This window comes from Rhea pennata, chromosome 5 (genome assembly GCF_028389875.1).
Source record: "Rhea pennata isolate bPtePen1 chromosome 5, bPtePen1.pri, whole genome shotgun sequence".
NCBI classification, from domain to species: Eukaryota; Metazoa; Chordata; class Aves; order Rheiformes; family Rheidae; genus Rhea; species Rhea pennata.
In genome coordinates this window covers 14,705,237-14,726,881 of record NC_084667.1, presented here as the reverse complement: position 1 = coordinate 14,726,881, position 21,645 = coordinate 14,705,237, and the positions used below count along the sequence as shown (strand labels likewise).

At 40.0% G+C, this 21,645-nt stretch overlaps 1 protein-coding gene and 1 long non-coding RNA gene across 7 annotated transcripts; one reads left to right on the top strand and one right to left on the bottom strand.

Moving 5' to 3' along the window:
* Positions 1-1,332: 1,332 nt before the first annotated feature.
* DCAF4 (DDB1 and CUL4 associated factor 4) lies at positions 1,333-15,119 on the bottom strand. Of its 5 annotated transcripts, none has more exons than XM_062577604.1 (14): positions 15,033-15,119; positions 14,764-14,875; positions 13,068-13,162; positions 11,216-11,373; positions 9,690-9,772; positions 9,490-9,592; positions 8,385-8,528; positions 7,646-7,695; positions 6,307-6,386; positions 4,490-4,585; positions 4,280-4,377; positions 3,355-3,531; positions 2,697-2,811; positions 1,333-1,739 (listed from the first exon to the last, which is right to left on the bottom strand). In XM_062577604.1, exons 2-14 carry the CDS (start codon positions 14,871-14,873, stop codon positions 1,546-1,548), a joined length of 1,503 nt encoding a protein of 500 aa, XP_062433588.1. In that variant the 5' UTR covers positions 14,874-14,875; positions 15,033-15,119; the 3' UTR covers positions 1,333-1,545. The 5 variants fall into 5 exon arrangements, with proteins under 5 accessions (XP_062433588.1, XP_062433589.1, XP_062433591.1 ...); XM_062577605.1 differs by having other exon boundaries at positions 14,764-14,878; positions 15,033-15,114; XM_062577606.1 differs by lacking the exon at positions 1,333-1,739 and adding an exon at positions 2,157-2,443.
* Positions 15,120-15,786: 667 nt separating this feature from the next.
* On the top strand, positions 15,787-20,801 carry LOC134140636 (uncharacterized). 2 transcript variants are annotated; one of them, XR_009958449.1, is made up of 4 exons: positions 15,787-15,991; positions 18,413-18,500; positions 18,845-18,938; positions 20,648-20,801. It is a non-coding gene; the product is annotated as an uncharacterized LOC134140636 (long non-coding RNA). The 2 variants fall into 2 exon arrangements; XR_009958448.1 differs by lacking the exon at positions 15,787-15,991 and adding an exon at positions 16,235-16,272.
* The last annotated feature ends 844 nt before the right edge of the window (positions 20,802-21,645 follow it).

Genomic DNA, 21,645 nt, shown 5'->3' with positions numbered 1-21,645 from the left:
GTGTGGATGCTACCCTAGGTAGTCCAACTGTGCCAATGGCTGCACCTATAGCCATCAGGGAAATGCATCTTTGTTGTTCCTGTGCCAATAAAGGCTCACCTACATGCAGCATCCACCTGATTTCAGATAGTATTGGGAACGTAGACACCTAGCCTCTCCCTCAGACACTGCCATCTCACTGACCCATCTGAATATGTTCTCCATCTTACGCAGTGCAGCAAGGATGCAGTTAAGGTGTGTGTGTGTGTGTGTGTGTGTGTGTGTGTGTGTGCGCGCACGTGCATGCACACCTGGCAGGATGCCACAACCCCACAGAAAGCAGAATGCCTGATGACACAGGTGTGCATCTGAATGCTGTTACATTAGCCCTTGATGGAAAGGGCTAATGCCATCACTGGCTGCCTTGGGCCAGGCATTGGATGCACTGGACTATGCTACCAAGCTGGGAGGAGTGGCTGACACACCTGAGGGCTGTGCTGCCATTCAGAGAGACCTGGACAGGCTGGAGAGTTGGGTGGAGAGGAACCTTCTGAGGTTCAGCAAGGGCAAGTACCCAAACTAGTTACCACTGATCAGTAGGAGTCAGGGTAATGAGACTCCAGTAGATGACAATCACTCTGAAATACAAATATTGGCTCCTAACTTTGCAGCTAAGGGTCACATTTGTAGCTGTTTTCAAAAGCCCTGCATCCCTGCAGGTGTGATCTCATCTGAAGGAAGATGGGGTCTCTCCAGGCTCTTGTTCTCTGAGAATCAGCTACAGCTGCATGAATAGGCCTGTCATTCTGGACTACTGCATAGTTGACAACCAAACTCCAAAGCAGGTTGAGACTTGGTTAGAAAGCTCTATGATAAATTAATAGGGACATCCAGCCAGGGTGCTGAACTAGGAATGGGGCTTTGTTCTATATGCAATACCTTTTAGAGGAAAGGGTGTCAGGGCAGTGGCATGTTACCATCATTTGAGATGGTCAAAGTTTAGCAGGGCCCCTCCCAGAGGACTACCAGCAAAAGCTAGGAAAATAGCTTTTACTAGTAGTGGAGACAGCTGCTTCAGGGACCCAGACCAGAGCAAGTCCAAACAAAACCTGAGGACACCTATAATGTCAGCATCTCAGCACTAACTGCTTTGTTCTGCTAATCGATGCTGTGGCACCAGTTGACTTGCTAATGTAGACGTAGCCACAGCTGTCCAATCATACACATTCCTGATTAAACGAGTTTGAGCAGCTTTTTAACAGGAAGTCCAGCTAGTATGAGAGTCAGCACCTCACTGCAAGTTACCACCTTTTCAAAGCTTACAACTAGATGTCAAAGAGGCAGAATTCTGCCTGAGAAATGAATCAGCATTCTGCTTTTATTTATAATATGTCTGAGATGTATAGAGCAAGGCTTGCTGAACCTGCTGAAGGAGGTTCAGAATTTCATGACTAAAGCAGATGCAACAACAGCATATATTGACTCATTGGCACAGTCATTTAACAATTTAAGTCACCTATAGGATGGTGGCTTTGTATCCCAGGTCTGTCAAGAATAGCAACTGCGTCAGTTATAGGAGAAATGGTAGAGATCCTGTTTGACAGCCATGAGCAAGCCAGGAACTCCTCGGCTACCCCCAAGTCTTGAAGAAAACACCACGCTGGGAATGGCATCTTTGGATGATGGATGGGGAGAAGGGATGGTTCTGAGCAGATGGGCATCTTGCAGACTCCAGATTCTGGTGTAGCAATCCTGACCAACTGGAGAGGAAAGGACATCAAAAAATCAACACCACACAATAGGTGTTGTGCAGAACTCTGCAAGATTTTCATCAAAGAAGCAGGAGGTCTATGGTAAAAAAACCCTGCCCATTCCCACACATACTGAGCAAGCAAAACACCTATTAACATTTTAGGAGACAAACTCTACAATGAATACTGCAAAGGCAGGAAAAACATGCATTTCTTAACAGTCAATAAAGGGAATGATAAATCAGTATTTCAAATGCTTTCCTCATTATCAGGCTCCTAGGCAAAAAAAAAAAAAAAAAAAAAAAAAAAAAACCCGTCAAATTAAAAAGAATTTTCATCGTCACTCGTTGAAAAATCCAAAGAGAACAGGTTACTGTGTTCATGGTGACTTTGAAAAACTTGGCTATACCATGAGGATTCAGGAGGTTTATCTCATTTATGACTGTTCATTTACTTGTAAATGTATAAACAATAATCTCAAATTGAGGCCAAGTATATTCAAAACAAACACGAGTGGTAAAGACAGGGTACAAGGGTAAGTTATGCTTACATGTCAATGCTTCAGTTCATCAACACACTACCCACTTAAGCATCAAAGAAAAATATACACGGTCTTTTGCCTGTGTATTATGCTATTATTTTAAGATTCCTCTTTCTCTGTTGCTTCTCTAAATTTCAAAATCAAGTATTTTCTGCTCTACTCTTGAGACCTGCTGTGGAAAAAGATAACAGCACTTTTACTGGACACAGCAGATAAAGTAGTTGAGAGCCACAGAGGAGTCATTATAGTAAGAGTACATCCATATTTCTTCATTTTCAGTTTATTATGTTTTGTCTAAGGCTAAATTTCTATCTGTTCCAAAGAATCAAGCCTTATAGTTTGCAAAAGCTACATCTAAGAAACACTCCTCAGGCACAAGAAATCAGTGTCAGGCACTGCAAGTACAGGGACAAAAGTCAACCTACCTGCTGTAAGAAGTCCTTCCTCCTCATTTACATGCAAAGGGAGGACAGCATATTCATTGTGATGGCCTTTGTACTGTTTCACACATTTTGCTGTTCTCAGGTCCCACAGCTTTATCTACAAGTTCAAGTAATTTTTTTAATCAAAAGAGAGCATTATTAACAAAGCAGAGACCACTTGACAGTTGGTAAATACATGCACCTGGAAGTAAGGAGCAAGATGGATCAAAATACGGAACTGCCACCCAGTTAGGCAGCCAACAACGTGAATACCCATTGAAAATACTTGTTCCTGGAAAGCATTAAAAAAAAAAAAAAAAAGAAATTGTGCTTAATTTACTAAGTCTGTTGTGAGGTGGAAAAAGAATAGTCTCTCTTACTTTTTACCAAAGACTACTAATAGAGCCGCAGACAAATCTTAATTCCTTTGTACTACTGCATTGAATGAAAATCTTTATGCTTTATATGAATCACTTATGTTGGATAAACCTCTTGTCTCAGGCTAACAGTTTAGGAGACAAATGAGTGAGAGAGAGTGCAGAGAACAGCAATTTTCTCCAGAGAATGGGTGTCCTCCCTCAGACCTTGGATAAGAACCTGTCAATGCCCAGTCACCAGAAGGAACAATAACAAGTTCTTTCTAAAAGCCATAAAACGGTACCTTTCCAGCCATATCTGCTGCTATAACATAATGTTCAGCTTGGAGAAGGCGAATAGATGTAACTGCTGAGTCATGGAACAGACGAATTGCTTTCCAGCTTTGGCCCTTTCGGTTGCGTTGACGCACATCAATGCTGAAAATCTCACCTGAACGGCAGCCATTGTACAGCACTGGGGTCTGGAAGAATCCAAGAAAAAGAAGAAATGTGGTACATAAATGAAACAAGAAATGTAGTAACTAAGTTTTACAGACAACAGACATGTCAAGCTTTTGAGGTCTCCCCATTGCAGTTGTCACACCATTTTATTAACGTTGGCATTAAGAACAAGAGCTTTCATTACACACTGCAACATTTTTCAGCCAACTCATTAGTTCCATTCAAACTTCAATTATTTAGTTGTAAAAGTTCAGCTTGGTACTTAGTAGGAACTTAATCTAATATAACAGAATCGGAATTGGAATCCTCACCTTCCAGATTAACCTCTCCTACTGAGGGTTTGCAAACAAGTCAATTAGTATTTTGTAAGGGTGGTCTGCATCTTGCAAAATGGAAACAATACAGAGCATTAGTGAAATATTTTGAGTTCATCTGGCACAAAACGAACACCTTCTCAAATGTTACAATGCATTCTTACTGTTGCTCTTTATAGTTGTTTCATTTCCTTTTACCTCTCCATATTTAACAAAGTTGTCCCTGTTGCCATGGAGTTTGAAGTCAGGTATTTTTTGTTTGTTTGTTTGTTTTTTGCTTTTCCATTGTGCACCAGATCATATCAGCATATCAGCTCTGGTGCAGAACAGTTGTCTAACAGTAGCTGTAATCGTAACCTTTTGTATAGTACAATAAGTTCTATTACAAGCAGAACAAATAGCCCATCAACGAGACAGAGCTCTGAAAAAATTAAGGGTATATGTTTCTTTCTACCTGTGTGGCAAACTGTTGTGCTAAGACATCACTACTGGTTCCAAATGTCTGTCGATGCCCTGTCACTACATTGGTCACAAGAACTCGTCGTGTCAGGCCTGAAGAAGACAGATTATGTTCATTTAGCTGTGATGTGAGAAGCAGCTGGGAGATTAAGTGCAACAAGTCATTCTCCCTGAGATAAAGAGGATAACTACCCTTGCAGCTCACCTGTACTGAAGCAGTTGTCTGCTTGGGGATTCAGGCACCAAGCACAGGACCAGGCAGTGGATATCTTAAAGCTGCACAGCATTCCAGGTCGATCTCCTAGGAAAGTGGAACAACACATGAAACATCCATAAAATTGTAAGGACAAGATGATAACTCAGAAAGCTTCTCCTGATCTCCACACCTCTCAACACCGCAATTGGAAGTGGAGACCCATAATGTTACCCAGTCAAGTATCCCTGTGCTACTCAAGAGACAGCACAAAAAGGAACTTCATGATTGTAAACTAAAGTCTTGTAGACTAGACAGATGATCATGATGGACACTAAAATCTTTTCAGTAGTTGGAGGGCTGGCCATGGCAGGGAAGAGAAAAGTAACGCTTGCCTGACAGCATTAAGTTTGCCATTTTTTCAAGACTGTATGGGTTGAAAACAGAAAACATTTTTTTACTCTAGAACCTATCCATTAGCCGAAGCCTACCCTGAAAGTTTTCAGAACAGTGAAGACAAAAGAATTAAAAAGTGGGAAAAGAAATAGAAGAAAAAAAGAAAGGGGTGTAGGTAGATTAGAATCATCTCCTTCCTGTTTTTCTTGTCCTGTTTTAGAAGACAGGTCTGAGTAAGTGACAACACCTAGATTTAACTCTTACTCACATAGTTCCTAAACAGCCAAAGTCTACTTGACGTCATTGACTTCAACGGCATGTCCAACATGCTCACCCTGATGTCTGGCAACCCAGGTGACACGTCTAAAACAAACCATGGTGTAAGTTCTACTTAACTCCCCGTAACAACTTAGCAATGGTCCCGTAACAACTTAGCAATGGTCCCTCATAACAATTCAGAAGAGTGAACTGAGGCATGACATGACACTTAGAAATACCTAAAGCTGTTAACAGGAAATAGTAGACAGGAGTTCGATGGAACTCAGGGCTTCTACAGCACAGGGCTTTAAAATGTTTCACTGAGCAGTAGGGCATGCTGGCCAAGTAGCCCTCTGTCTTCCAAAAGTGACTTGTCCAGCTCATGCTAATCCTGTGTATCTGTCTTTTTTTTAAGCCTCCAGAAATAGCATTAGAAATAACATTAAATGAGTCATAGAGCAATTTTACATTTTTATCTACCGCAGATTTCATCAGGTCACTGGGTTAGAGGACTCTCTACTGTGATAGATGTCAAAACCATGCTAATACAGAAGTATGTACAATGAATACAAAGTTCTGCCCCTAAGAATACCAAACATACAAATACTATAGATTTAAGACACTAGGATTCTCAAAATGAACTACGTTTATGCACAACTGAGTGTGATGTCCAGTGCCTGAAAGGGAGTTTTGGGCCAAGACATCTACCAACAATTTTTTCATTCGATTAATCCACTGAACACTCTTGAGAAGCTACTACAAGAAAGGATTCTGCAACGATTCTAAATAAGAAAATCATTCTACATAAGAAAATTTGAGTACCTCTTGTTTGCAGGTTCTATAGATTAATTACAGGCTGAGCTACTAACATAAAAATCTCAAATCTCACTTTGTAAGTGAGATGTTCTCATGCAAAAGTCAAAGATTACACCACTGGCAGCTAAAAATAAACTAGTACCATGAATGCTGCTTACTAATTAATTCCTCAGGTCAGTTCTCTGACCCATTCACTTCTTGTACTGCTATAGGCTTTCTATGCTTTATAAGGATACAACCATCTCACCAACTACTACAGAAAAAGAATATAAAAGTGATCTCTCCTTCATGCTCTGTTCATACTGTAACTGCTATCGTAAACTAAAAAATGAACAAAAACCCCAACCCCTCCACCCTACCTGGGTTAGAGTTGCTGAACAATGACGCTGGAAGCAGACTGGCACAGCCTGGCGTTTCTGCAATTCCCATAAGACACAGCTTACTGGACTGAGTTAAGGAAATCAAATGATTTCTGCCTAGAAAGAATTAGGTTGCCTCACATTTATAGATGGGAAAAGCAAGATGCTAGACACAACAGCAGCTCACAATACTTTCCCTTTTGTAGCACCTTCTGAGACCCATGATGTACTTCACACTTACAATGAAGCCTCAACACTTCCTTTTTTTCATAGGGAAGGGATAGAAAGAACTCCAGTTCTAGTTTGTGTACTTACATTACCCAGAAAGAGAATGCAAGAGAAATACTAAGGCATCTCCTGTTCTTTCTAGGAAAAAGAACAGCCAACCAAAACAAAAACAACAAACAACAAAAAAAGCATCATGGATCATTCTTCTCATCTTTATGTGCTGATGATGCAGCACTAGCTTAGATTTGTTTTTCAGAGAGATGGGTTGTACAAAGGGGTGCAGGCACATTGAGGAGGCAAGGACCCTCATTTTAAGGTTATGCTGAAACACTTTCTAAACATTATAGCAAGTATGAATAGGATTTTAAACTTGTTTTTCAAGTTCAGTGTGGTAAATCTGTGACACGACTACATGAAAGCCTACGATAATTAAATCGAACAATCCACAACTCACATCCAGCTCTGAGCAAGTCTGATGGATTCCTGCCACTTTATGGATCAGTTCTGAATTTCATGGCTTCTCCCAGGAGAAATTATGCACATTTGCATATTACATCCTCACTTTTGATACTTCAGTGGTACATCTGTTGTCTGTCATCTCCCACATTAAACCCTCTTTCTCTTCCTCTCTCCTGTGATTCTTCATCTTCAGTCACTGCTTCCTCTACCATAACACTAATCTTCTTTTTCTCTTAAGACAAATTTGTAGAAGATTCACTGAAAGTGGCAGACTGTGATGCCAGTAAATTGCTGCCATTATCAGCCCCCGTTCCCCCATCAATACAATGACAAGAAACCTGTCAACCCACTTTCAAAGAGTGGTCATTTTCCATATGGCATCTACACTGTTAATGAAGCAGGAAGTCTCCACAGTAGCAACTGTGGGCTTTTGCCAACTATAATATTGGAACAACACTAAATATATCTACACAGCAGCAGCTTACCTGTGTCTCACTAATTCTGCCTTCTTTCAATTTTCATAACTTTCTCTATTTTTCAGGAAAATATTATTTCTGGGAAAAATATGTGAGATTTCTTCCTGAAAGTTAATGTCTTCTGTGCAGCATGATGCAGACTATTGAAAGTAGATGTTGCATTTTTAAAAGGATATAAAACATGAGAATCTGGATGAGTCAAGGACGCCCAGCACACAGAATTCACCTTCAGACACAAGACGACATATCATTTTTGTGGTCTCTTGTACAATTCACGAAAGGGTATTTCCATGCAAAGATGACATGAGATTAAGAGCTGGGCACATATGCTTATCCCACTAACTAGCCCAGTAATGGCACACAGAACATTTTAATTTTAGCTTTATACTCCTCCTAAATGTAGGAAGAGACAGGGCAGCATTCAGAAGCCTGTCCAAATCTGAACTGAGGCAACTGAAGCGTATCCTGTTATTTAAGGCAGCATCCTTAAAAAGGATGTGAACATGCAGAGATTACAGAAGCCTGTTGTAAATATTCTTCCCGTTCAAGAATAAAAATTTTCTCCAAACTTATTTTTACCAAAGCAGCAAACAAATCCTAGTAGTTTCTGGTCTTCAACATTAGTTTTGTCAGCTATTGCCAAATGCAACTCTGCAGTAAGCACGATCCTTCGAAGGTGGTACCTTCCATATAGCTTTCTGTTACATGTGTAGGACAGTGCTCGAGAGCTAAGGCTGGTATAGAGAACTATGAGACAAGACTAGCGCAGTTCTGTTTATCAGAACTTCGTACTGCCAGATTCTTCTATTCTCTCTTCCTAACCTACTCCCCAGTCCTCAGACATTTCTACTTTTGCTTCTTTAAGGACAGCGTCTAGGGAATACAACCAAAGGGAGCAAGAATAGAACACAGTACCTTGCGGTTTGTGAAGTAGAGATTGTCATACATCTCCACAGTGAGAGACTCCTTCCCCAAACCACTGAGATTGATGATACCATATTTACACCCTCCATGTTCTACATCGTTCACAGTGAATATCCGCTCACAAGCGACATCTGCCTGTAAAATAAAAACATTGTCACATTGAAAACTTACCGGAAAAAATAATTTTAGGTAGCTGGATTAGGTCTAAATTGAAGAAATACGTTAATTCTGATCCCTTCACCACCACCCACTTTGTATTCATCTCTAAAACACAGCGGCCACCTTTGTATATACATGCACAGAAAATGCTTTCAGTAAGTTAGAAGTCAGTCCTTTACCAACAAGAAATACTCCTTCCAATTACACCCATTCTGGCCACTTACTCTAGATAATTAGTAAACACAGACTGGTATCTGTGAAGGGCTCAGCACAACAAATTTTAAGTCTTACAAACTATGACATTGGAATTCTCCTACACTGCACAAACCTTCTCCTCTTACTGGACCACACTGCAGTGAAACAGCTGGCATTGCACTTCAATTTTTGTTTTATAACATTAAGTATGCCACCCCCTTCTGGCTTCGGTAACTCATAAAGTGCTCTGTTTACAAGGCTGGAAGCTGGTATATGAGAACTTCCTGCATTTGAAGCCTCTCTTGCACACATAGTACCATCAAAAACAGTAGGAACTGCCTGACATCTAGAGAGACTTTAGGGACCAGACTTCTTTACTCCACAAATTCTTCTCTTTCATTTTCTTTGTCTTCCCTTAAGAAAAAAAAATCACGAAAAAATAATTGTCCACTCAACTATCCACTAATTATGACTCTTATGTACTTCTGAAGAGAACAGATTGGTCAGCTCCAAAAACCATTGTCATCTCTTTCCTTTTCATCATTTCCCCTTTCTAGGCAAGGAACGGCCTCTTCTTACCTCTTATAAAAATTACTCAGCACAGTTTTTGAGAACGAATACAACCCAAATAATGCATCCTTGAAAGCAGAATCTGAGCTGTGGGATTCAAATACAAGAGCCTGAATTTCCAGTGAAGACAGGCTCCCTTAATCCTAAAGGCTTAGCAGATCTCATAACATACCACAATTATTTTAAAATTGTTGGTTCCAGCGACTGAGGAATCTGGACTGTGAATTTCTATCTTCCTCCTCTGCATGCAGCTTACTTTTAATTCATGGACTAGTCTGTAAAAGGGATGGAAAAAAAACCAAACTGATGGGAAAAACTGCACTAACAGCAGAACTTGGTAATGCAAACAGAAAAGAATTCAAATCATTTTACCTGCAATAACTTGTGGAGCTGAGCAAACCCAGCTGCCTTTTATGTAACAGCATAGATGAGTTGAGTCCAGCCCTAGCTGTTTTCTAGAAGAGAATAAAATGGAAGCATATTCAGTTATTTGCTTGTTTATGATTCAAAGGCAGTCACAGATCCTTGATACTTAGGATGTTTTGTTAACTTTTCCTCTAGCCTACATTTATATACAAAAATACAAAAAGGTCTGTAAAACACATTCCAGTATCACCTCTGTAGTCTACTAGGGCAAGTATGCAAACAGGAAGAGAAATATAATCAAGAACAAATTATCTGAGGGAGGCCAGGTGCTCCTAAATACAAAAACTGAAAAAAATCTAGTCACTATTTGTACTTGACATAATCAACAGTACCACCTAGAGGTGTGACATCACCTTCTGGTTTCACTGCAACACTTTAGATTCTTTATATATAGCAAAACATTCCATCACCACAAGACTGCTACTAACTATGCAGTCTTACTGTGATGAATGGAGAAGCAGTTTAGCACAACACTTCAAAATTTCATGTGAACACTTTAAATACTGAAGACAGCAAATGAAAGAATATTTGGCAGAGTTTGAGTAAAAATTTTTTGATAACGCTCTGACAGAGCAAGCGTTTAAGTCAAAATGTTTACATCTGGGACCCTGATTCAGACATCTGATTTGACAGCCAGATTTTGAGAAAAGGTTTCTGTCCACAGTTCCCATTGAAAACAACCCGGCAAGCAGCTTTTTGAAAACTAAACTAAAATTGCTCATGGAAACAGCTGAATTAAGGAGACATCTGTAGCATTTTCATAGTGAAGATGGAAGAGCTGAATTGCTGGCTGAAGTCAGAACTGCACTCATTCCAAGCAAGAGCACTTAACACTCGGCATGTTTAAGCTGAGCTACAGCTACTGACTTGTAAAGCTACAAAGCTCTTGGTTTTCAAGTAATTATAAAATACCCTTGTTCAGTATTTTACCCAGACTACTGATATTATTCACCAATATTTACTCTGCTGTAACACTTTATGCCTTAAAGTTTATGCCTGGAAAGTCTATATGCTTTTGATGATAAAGGTAACACCAACTTTGTTTTTTCCTGCCAAAAAATAAGAATTCTTCACAGAATTGCTGTTTCAATAGAACTTCATTAGTACTGTTTCTCAGGGTCCAAGAAGACAATTAATGTGTTTATTAAACATGTAGAAAATCTACAATTAAGACGACACTTTGCAGATTCCAAGCAGGGATTTGAAACCCGGCATCCAATATTCTAAGTGTAATCATTGGACTACCTGCTATTCTGAGCACAGCTCCTGTCTCTTTACAAATTTAGTTTTGGAAATGGCTTGTTTTCATTCCTGTGTAGGACAAACAAGTTCTTCAAGAACTTCAAGGACTCCAAACTCTCAGCAAAAAAGAATTTTCATTTTCCAGCCAGCTTAATTGAAGGAGTTTAGCTTGTGATCTGTCCTGGGTCAGAACACAATAAGGTTTAACTTCAATCTTTTTCAGGCCATACCTTCTTTTGTTTTTCTTCCTCTTCTAAGAGTCTCAGTCTTTTACATTCCATCGCCTTGTACTGAATGCTCTCCTTGGTGAGTGGATTACAGTTATTATGCCCAGGCAGTAGACGAAAATAGCGGTTCTTTTCCGAGTCATAGTAAAATCCTGGCAGTTCTTAAAGTGGCAAACAACAGGCAAAAGTCATGTGGATAACAAGTTTCTTTGACATTCTTCACAGGAATGTCAAAGGGTTACAAAGCTCAAAGCTCTTGCTCCCAGCAGGTCTCAAGTATGATAAACAGACTGGGAACAGATGACACTGTTATCTCTTATCAAATAACTGCTGACACTTAAAGGAAAGTTTGCAAATGCAGTGTCATTACGCAAGTACAGAAGGGATGCCAGCAAGACAATTCAGATAGATCAGAGAAGCGAAGGGAAAGGTTTTTGCTGCAGAACAGAAATGATTGTTCTTCATAAATCAGTCATGAGGGGACATTGTTGCTTAAAAAGACTAGTTAGGGAAGTCTCAAGTGAGATAATTGGCAGCTAAGCATCATCCAAATGGAAATAAAGTGATTCACTTCCCAGAACATGCCACCTTTTCCTGAATACATTTGACAGATTTAGATACAAGCAAGAGTACATTTTGACAATATACAGATGCTCATTCAACAGATGGATTGAGAAGAGAGAAGCATTCAATTTTAGTCCTTCATTATCTGGGTAAATTCACACTAGACAGGCGAAACACTTCTGACAGATTTATAATGGCAGATTGCCTCAAGGTAAAGGATTTTATTTGAAAAAGGTGAAAGTTAACATCTTCACCTCATTTCAAGAGTTTGTATTTAAACCTTTTGCTATTGCTAAAAATTGAATTGTAATCAGCAGCAAAACCAGATTACTTTAAATACATCTCCTTGTCAACATTTTTCAGGTTTGGCTTGTCAACAAACAGCCAAGATTTATTCAGGTCAAAAAAGTGTAGAGTTAGTACATCCATCAATAAGGTTATTAACACTGCAAGCATTCAGTGTATTTAAACCGATTATACAGCAACAAATGCTTTGCAGGGTACATATTTCTAAAAGGCTTAAGTATGAATGGGTTGATACATAAGAGGGTCAGTTTAAACTCTTTCTGTTGTTAAGATATTATACAGTTAGTACTGTTTCAGGACTTTCCCACTTCAGAGAAACATATGTTACTCCAAGCTAAGTTTTATTAGCGATGTACATACGAGCCTGGAAACTGGAATGCAAAAGGGGTATCTTCCTCAATAGTATAATTACTGTATTAAGTTCTCTGGCTGCCTCCTTGATTAATGAACAAATAGACCATTTAGCCATCAGAAAATACCTCTCACAGATAAGAAAATGCATTGAAGGAATAGACACGAATTTATATTTTTTCTAAAGTTGTGGGTAGCTGAGCTTTAAAAAGGCTGAATATTGGACACAGGTTGTAATTTTTGTATGTTCTCTTATTTTCTTTGCTTATTAGCAGGTTTTGGTGAAAGATCTATTTTATAACATCTCCAGCTCATATGAGAAAAGAAACAAAAGTTATTTTCTTCCCAAAGACAGGTTTATAGAGAGAAAGAGAATCCTATTTCTTCAAGCTAATCAGCTTGGCTAAGCACACAAGTTTTCAAACATGACAAAGGCTTGTAGGCTTTAAAGTATATTTGTCCCCACCTACTATACCTTTTTAGATCATCCGATATCACTTTCATCTACAAACTTTTCCATTTATATCCTTCCTTTAACACCATAATATTAACACTCCTATTACTCCTTTTTCTTTTTCTTCACACAATTAGCATATAGACACTCATTTTTTCACCAGTAAACATGGTCTCTTACCTGGTGCTACAGAGTTCTGGGTTAAACTGGAATAAGGATTTTCACTGTTGCTGGGGCCTGCAGTCACGGGGGACTGTGTCGTCTCCTGTTCAAGTCTAAAAGATAGTATTGCCTTCAAGACAGGCTCACAACTGTCCTATAAACCTTTACTGCAAAGGCTCTTGAAAGCAGTTTGCTATCATGTTAATAAGTGCAATTTCGCAGGACTGTCATAAGTATACTGTGTGAATCAGCATACACTAAACTATAAAAAACAAACAGCAAAAACGTTTAGCCTAACAACCTCTTAAGAACATTAGAGACATCAACATCTTAAGAGTCTTTATTATTTGCTAAAATATTGGAGGTGGATTCTGATTATACACCCGCCTTTAACACTTCAGCAAAACATTAATTCTTGGCATTTTACTAGCTCCTCTTGTATTACAAAACAAAACAAAGACTTGTAAACACGGGAACGCTTTACAGCGGAAAGTGAGACAGCATATACAGAATCTTGCTGTCAGGTAAAAAATATTTTGCTATCGTCTTTGAGACAAATCTTGCTGATGAGGTTCTAAAAGAAGGAAGCTAAACAAAAATTCAAAGGAAAAGTTTGAGTAAAAAAACCCTCTCTACTTTTGTCCTCATTACTGCAGTTGATTCTAGGTAACTGCAGCTTATTTCTTTTTGAAATCATTAGAATAAATACATTCAATACTGATGAACAAAATTTGATTTGGATGTTTTCTGAGTCACTTGTACAATTCTCACTTATCAAGACAGTTCTTATTACATGGCATCTTATAAGCATTAGGTCAGGATGCCTTACATGATTTGCAATTTATTAAAAACAAAATAACACATCTAGTTCTAATGCAGGCTCTATAACTGACTCATTGTAGAAGCTTAAAGTAGTTAAAGAACATAATAATTCAATAGGAAAAAAATCCCACCAGATCAGAATACTTAAAGCTTTTTAATAAAATCATTTTTAATCTATATTCACTGAATTAGAGCCTGTTCATATTTCTAATTTTTCTTACAAAAAGAGTTGCTCCATTAGCACTCTATCTCACTCTCTCTCACACACACACAAAAAAAATGCCTAGGGAACTAAAGCAGGACTAATAGCCCATACTACTCCTGTAAGAGAGACCAACATAGAAAAGGAGGAGTTCTAAAGTTCAAGATGCACTTTTAGAAAAAAAGTCATTTTTCAAGGCAGTGAATTATTCCTAAGACCCTCTTTGTTACAGTTACCTGATCTGCTAGATATAGCAAGAACACCTACCTACTCTACTGCACGTTATTAAAGTATTTTTAAACATTTAAAAACACTTTTAATGTGTCTCTAAATGACAGCTTTTACAGTAATAGACACTGAAGGCTAAAACGAATGTGTGGGGAAGTACTTCATTTTTCTTCCCTGAACTACCTTTGCATATTGATGAAGAGCTTACAAAACAAGATCAGGCAAATACAAGAGGATTAGTTCAAAGAAACACTGAACCAAAATACAGTTGTGAGCATCTGATGAATTTCTAAAGTTCAGTGTAATTCCACTCCTAACAGGAACATTTCTGATGACAGATACGATAACAAAAATACTACCCTCTCGATTTTTAGGTGACAACCACATCTCTAGACAGCTACCAGCAAATTTAATCACATCTAGCAGCTTAACCTACCTTAAATACAAATAGCATATACTTGCCTTTCTGCATAGTCACTGTGATTGGTTCTTCTATACCGACAGCGATGGTAACTTCGTTTGCGATTGCTCCATCCATGCTTTTCTTTACCTCTCCAGTAATTTCTCTTCATGCCTGCTTCCAAAACAAAAATACTTATTTTAATTCTATTCACCTGCAAGCGCCCAGCACACTAGTCCCTTAACACTGTTTTTTCTCCAGCCAGATTTCAGATAGCTTCGTCGCAGCCCAGTGACCACAATAAAGCAGGACATAAAAGAAAATAACTTACTTTTAAAGGAGAGAAATAACCGCGCGCCACGAGCGGGGCGGCCGGCGGCAGCCGCCGCAGGAGGCCTCCGCCCCCGCGGCCTTCGGGGCGCCGCGGCCCAGGCCGCCCGCGCTACGGCCGCTTCCTCCGGCCTCGCCGCCGCCGCCGGGCCCGGCCTCGCCACGCGCGGCCGCCGCACGAGGCCGGAGCAGGGGCTCCGCCGCGGCCAGGCGCCCGCCCGACCCACCGCGAGGAGCCGCAACCGCCGGCCCAGCCGCAGCCGCCACCCCCTCGCCGCTTCCACTCAGCCGCCGCAGCTCGGCCCGCCCCTCCGCCGAAGCCGGCGCATCTGATTGGCCTCCGCCTCCGCCTGCCGCTTGATGGACAGCTCAACGGCCAAGTAGCAGGATGCCAGGCCGGGGGAGGGGCGGGGCTGCGGCAGCCGTTGGGCGGGGCGGGGCACGTTGCGCTGGCGGCCCGCAGCAGCGCGCAGCGGGGGCCGGGGAGCGGGGCCGTTAGCGGGGCGGGGGGCGGCAAGCAGCGGCAGGCCTCGGGCGGGGGTGGGGGGAGGCGGCTGGCGGGCAGAGGGCAGGCCGCTGTGGGCGGCGGCAGAGGAGGGGGGACGTGCTGGGGAGCAGGGGACTGCCGAGCAGCGCAGGGCGGGGAGAGCCCTGGTGTGGGGTGGGAGGGCGAGGGGCCGAGGCTCGGGGGAGTTCAGCTGTGGGCGCTCTGGGGTGGGAAACATCTGTTTCCTTCTCGAGTTGCGACTGGGAGGGGAGAGGAGACAGGTGTGTTTCTGAGGGATGGCGTCACTGAAAGGAAACCACCGCTTCCTGCTCTAGGTTCTTGGCTGGTTCCCTGGAAAAAGCCCATTAAAAACTGGGCCAGAGCTTTGGGGAGCTGGAAGCTGTTGTTGCAGCCGCTTTAAATTTCTCCAGAATTACTGCCTGGTGAAGAGGAGCCTGAGTGGTGGAGGACTGGTGAGGGAGCAAGCAGTAGCTCTGAACTGTCTCTCCTGGCTGAGAGTCTTCCCCTTCCTTTTGATGCTTCAGAATGTGTTTCAGAATATTCAAAAAAGTTGTTTTTACTGGGCAACAGAAGGTTAGGTTGGTGACAGACAATAAGGTATTAGTAACAGGACAGCTATGTAAAGCACGCAGCAAATGAGTGAGGAAGAACTGGGGACTGCAGCAGTCAGTGACAGGAGGACATCAGCACCCCTGCAGCTCATCAGCAAAAGCTGAAACAGCAGCAAAAGGAGGTAGCGGCAACTGCCATCTCTTTGCATTCATTGTAAGAAAGCCACTGTCCTTTTGATCTTTCTGTAAACGTGAACTAAAGGCTGCTCTTGTGTAGTGGCTTTCCTCCTCCTCCTCCTCTTGTCTGTATAACATCTAGAATTTAAAAACCTCAAAACGGAATGGTAGAAATATTTGTTCCTCTAATAGGTGATTACAGTTACAGCAAAACGTGAACCAGAGTTCAAAAAATTGTGAAAGAATAGGGTTATAGGCCTTCTCCCAAACAAAAAGTTAGGGTTTTACCACTCTTTTAAATAAGGAAATTCCAATATTGGGGAAAAAAGAAAATAGATTTTTACTTTTTCCATTGAATGTTTAGACTTTGCACTGGGTTACTGCGTGCTCTCAGCATGAGGGTAATTTTAAGGAGGCATTCTTTCGTTCTCTCAGTTACTTGGTCTGTATTTTAAGTTCAAAATGCATAGAGTTATAAGTGACCAAGAAAAAAAGGTGCCTTCAGGAATAGAGAGCTGGAGCAGTGTTGAAGGTTCTGTAACCAAGGTGCTGCCCATAAACTGTGGGCTTGAGTCTACTGAAATAGAGTTACTATCAAGAGAGAGGTGTGTTAGAAGAAATCTGTTTTCTCAGCTGCATTTACAGTTACTTATTTTTGAAATTTGTAGACAAAATAGGCTGGAAAAGAGTTCAGAGATCACTAGTTTTCCACACGCACCCAACTTTCCTATATTTTTATGTATCTGTGGGTGTCTAACCTGGTCTTAAAAGCCTTTTGGTGTGTGAGACTTGGTGTAACTTATTCTAATGATTTACTATATCTCTCACTGAAAGATTTTCAATGTGTGAACTGAATGATTATTGCTGCTGTTTAAACATATTACTATTTTTCCTTTTGTCCACCATGGATATAGAAAATAAGTTACTCCTTCTCTGCAACAGTATATATTACATTATTATTATATAATATATATTAATATATATTTGAAAACTACTAAGGTTGTCCCACTTGAGTCTTTTTTTTTTCTTTAGTTGAACAGTGACTAAAGAATGCCAGTTCACCTACGTATTACAGATCATGACTTTTAGCTCTGATTATTCATGGTTCCTTCGTGGATCCTTTCCATGTGGGACACATCTCCCTGAAATGTGGAAATGCTGGAAAACCACTATATACTCCTACTCGGCTGAGGCCTTACTAGAGCTGAATGTGCGTCTCAGGATGTATTCAAGTTTATCCATCATACTGTGGTGTTTATAGTGGCACAACAGTGTTAACTTTCATGAAGTTTATGATCAAAAAGGATGAGGAAGTTGCAGTCTGAGAACAGCTGTTTTCATTCTGGATTTTTGCAGCTGACTCTGCTTGATCTGGTCACTGTTGAATGCCACCCTTCTCAGACCAATTCTCAGATTGGTCAAGGTCATGTTGAATTACAAGTCTGTCCTCCAGTTTTATCCTTCATTTACTCTGGCTATTTTTTCTACTTAAGTTACTCAATGGACTGCATTTATACCTGTGTAGTATACTAAATACACAAATTCTAGCTGTGTTTACTTCATTTGCTAGTTTAGGTTAAAATATAAATGTAAATTGCATTAAAATACACTGTAAAGACTTTGTTAATCACCTTAGAATTTATGGTTCAGCATAGGGTTAGGAGTTTTGCTGTTCAGTGAGTTGTTTCTCATCAGCTAGACTGCAGTAGCTGAACTTGTGTCCATTCTTAGCAATAACATGTGAAAACTAAAATTGTTTTGCCTAAACTTTTTAATGCTAAGGCTTAAGCTGTGTATTTTATCTCATGATTGTTGGGGCTAAAATGTGCTCTGCCTGTTACAGCTTAGTTTACACACCGCAACTCATTAAGCTGTGGTAACCGGAACATGCATCTGAGCCTTTAAGTGGGATTGTGTAAGATAATCAAAAGCAGGATTTAGTTTAACAGTAAAACTCATCCTTGGTTTAATTCCACCAAAATCAAAACAATTACATTGAAATCCCATTTAACTTTATATGCTTAATTTTTGCATTATAAGCTGCAGTAGTTTTGCAGTAATAACATTAAGGCTTTTAAGTATTTTTGCATATGAAAGTTGCTGGTTGACTTGTAGTTCTCTGAATGTTATCCTGTTGTCCCACAGGCCAGCTCTGCTGCTGATGCTGATACCCATTTTTGGATTCTCCTCCTGATGCTCATGAGGGAAGGAACAAGCTGCTGTAGCATTTAAGGTGATGAATTATCACAGCTTATGTATCGATCAGTAACTTGCTGCATTTATTCTGTATTTGTATAAATCTTGAGCTCTCATATCACAATCTCGATGATCTAGAGGTGCAGTTCCCTTCAGGGTCTGTTAAGGTGGTTTGTAAATATGGGAGCAGATGTTGATCGGGTCCAGCGGAGGGCAGTAGTGCACTTACACAAAACAGCTCTCTTAAGATGTGTAGAATATTTCTTTTGTATCACTTTTGTACCAACTATTGAATTTCTATAAAAATCAATTTAAAAAGTAGAAGTATACCACAAAATTCCCCTACAACATTATTTGAAGTGTATTTATTTGTATTTATAGATATAAGTCTCAGGGGCACTGATGTTGCTTGGAGAGAGCTCTGCTTAGAATGTGTAAGAAGATGAAACTTCTTTCTCCTGAACCTCCCCTGCAGGTTGGTGGTCACTAAATACATGAAAACTTAGCCAATGAAACTATAAACTTTCACATGGTATAACATTGCATTATCTGAGTTTGAAAAAAAATCCAGTACATAAAGTGCATCTGGCTGTTAAATGGTAAGGACCACTTGTATGCTAAGGAGTGACTTCTGGAAATCTAGTGGTAGATTCTGTATCTGTCAACTCTTAGTATTTATATATAAAACTGCAAGTTACCAGTTGTTATAAATTCAAACTGGACTCCTGAGAATGAGTCTGCAGTCTCTTCCTTTCAAGAATGTTTAGCAGTGAGAAAGATTCTGATCAAATTTAGCTCTTTCTTCAGTTCTGTTGGTTTTCAATGGAATTGTTCAGCGATAACTTTCTGAAATATTCTGCTGTCTAGTAAATTTAGCTTATCTTTTTTATTCTACAGGATCAAAAGGAATAAAAAGTCCAGATACTTAATTTGCTTGTAAAGCTTTCAGAGTTTGGTCTCATCTTTAAATTATTTAGGTGCTTAGAACTGAAGGTTTCACTGAAAGACAGTAATGCAGATATTTGTGTTACTGAACGCTTTTGGTGGCTTTGATGGAGGGACTTTTTGACTCCAATATATTCACGTAGGCATAACTACTACTGACAGTTTAGGTGGCTTGTATATCAGTAGAAGTGGAGCTGTAGTATCAAGGGTCTCGTTAAATAGGCCAGCATATTCCAGGAGTTAGTCTCTTCTTAAAAACCCATCTCTGAGATCTTCTACTGCTCGTCTTTCATTTTCTCCCATGAGGGAGACAGATGTCTGGGCTGTTTGCTGCCTCAACAACTGTGTCACTTCCTGTGACTACAACAGCCTAACGCAGAGCTGAGTTACTGCTATTGTCACCTGGATGTGATTTTAAAAAACAAAAATCAAAAAACAAAACCCAAGGCTCAACCCTATAAAACTTTAGTGAGTGGTGTAGAGACTCTTCACTTGTATAGCAACAGCCTTGTGAGTGCAGATTGGCTTCTATTGCTGACGATAGAGGAAGGATTATGGTAGTATACGTAAAGACGAACTTCAGTGTCAGTGTTACTGAGATGGTGGGTGGCTGCTTATCAGGGGAGATAGACAACTGCTACGGTGGAAATGATAGATTCCGAAATCCCAGTTTAACACCAATGCCAGCAAAATTTGGATTTGCTTTGTTTTTAGCCAGTGTAAGTCTGCCTAGGCGTCATGGGTATTTTATCATATGCAAGTGTTTGCTGTAGCTTCTATGGGTGTTTGAGCCCAAGACAGGTAGATTATTACTGTCTCTGCTATACCCATATATAAACTCTGTTATTGCAGGGCTGACATTGTCTCAGGTACATGGAAAAAATTTTGCCTGTAGTCAAGAACTTCAGCAGACTATCTCTGCTTTGTATATTCAAAGTCAAAAATACCACCACTTCACTCATTTGAATTATTTTTTTAGGGTGAAACAATGTAAGGCTGAGAATTCAAAACATAAGTCTCGACAGTGACACTAACTCAGTTCCGTTATGTCTACATGGGTTTTTATTTGAAATCTCTCTTTCTCCTTAGAAAGATAAACTGAAATGCAGACACTGTTTATACTCATTCTGTGTTGGTAAACACCATGAAGGTTGCTGTGTACATCTTAAAGTGGATCCTTAAAAATACTGTTTTTTTTTTCCTGTAAAAAGAAGGTCTTGGTTTGCTTTTTTGACTCAGACTTACTGTTCCTGTGATGTATCGCAGACTCCTGTGTGCACCAGCTCATCGTCGTCAGTCTCCACTCCAGAAATGGCTGCACCTTAATACTACATTTTTCTTTCAAAATAGTATGCTATCTTTCCGATAGGAGAGCGCTAGATAGCTGTGAAATCCTTTTGAACATTTTTGATATTTTAGCTGAATATCTTAAATCTATGATTTATATACAATATGAACAGTTACCTAACATTTTGAAATGTCTTTGTTCTTTTTTGACTTCTGTTACCATTGCTAGTAGGTCCATTCCAAGAACTTTAAATAATGCAATAATAACCACACCTCCTGTGTGTTTTTTATGTGAGTGTAAGTATGTATGTGTGTATGTGTATACATACCTGCACATGGACGTATCTCAGCGTACAGACGCTAAACTTCATTACCATGTTTTTTGTGTGTATGGATGGTGAGAATGCTATTTTGAGGACATTAAATTTGCATATGTTTTTGAGGACAGAAGTGGCTATGCTTTGTCTTTTGTCCTGTGGTGCTGTCCTGTGCAATCCAGGTCTTAAGTCTGTCCCTTAAAAATAAAATTGAACCTCTTTGTTAATAATTTCAGTGCTTTTTATGAAATACCAATTTGGTAAAAGATCACATCTGCAGGTGGTAAACTGATCTCTCAAACAAAGTTGGTAATGAGGGTTTACACTGAACAGGAACACGGAATTGCAACTGAACCTTATGTTCCTTGCAAAGGCAACGTAGAGTAGACTATCCCGACACGGTGGTCTTTGAAGAAATCTGTGGTGAATATTGCTGTCCTACTTCTTCACATGGAAAAATTAGGATCTGCAATGGAAGGTTAAATTCCTGGTGTAAATAATGTCTGCCTTAGAGCAGTGGCAGCTGGCAGCTTTTTCCTTTTTCTTCTAAACTCATTTGTTTGGCTTATGAATCTCTAATACACAAAGTGCTTGCAATTACAAGATTGATTTCTAGCCTTGTATTTAAAAACA

Excerpts from the sequence above, each read along its gene's own strand:
- DCAF4 (XM_062577604.1), bottom strand. The coding sequence starts at position 14,873 with ATGAAGAGAAATTACTGGAGAGGTAAAGAAAAGCATGGATGGAGCAAT. Across the intron at positions 4,378-4,489 it reads AGACAACTGCTTCAGTACAG|GCCTGACACGACGAGTTCTT; the intron begins GTGAGCTGCAAG and ends TGTCTTCTTCAG. Across the intron at positions 1,740-2,696 it reads GGAAGGACTTCTTACAGCAG|TTGGTCAGGATTGCTACACC; the intron begins GTAGGTTGACTT and ends TTTCCTCTCCAG.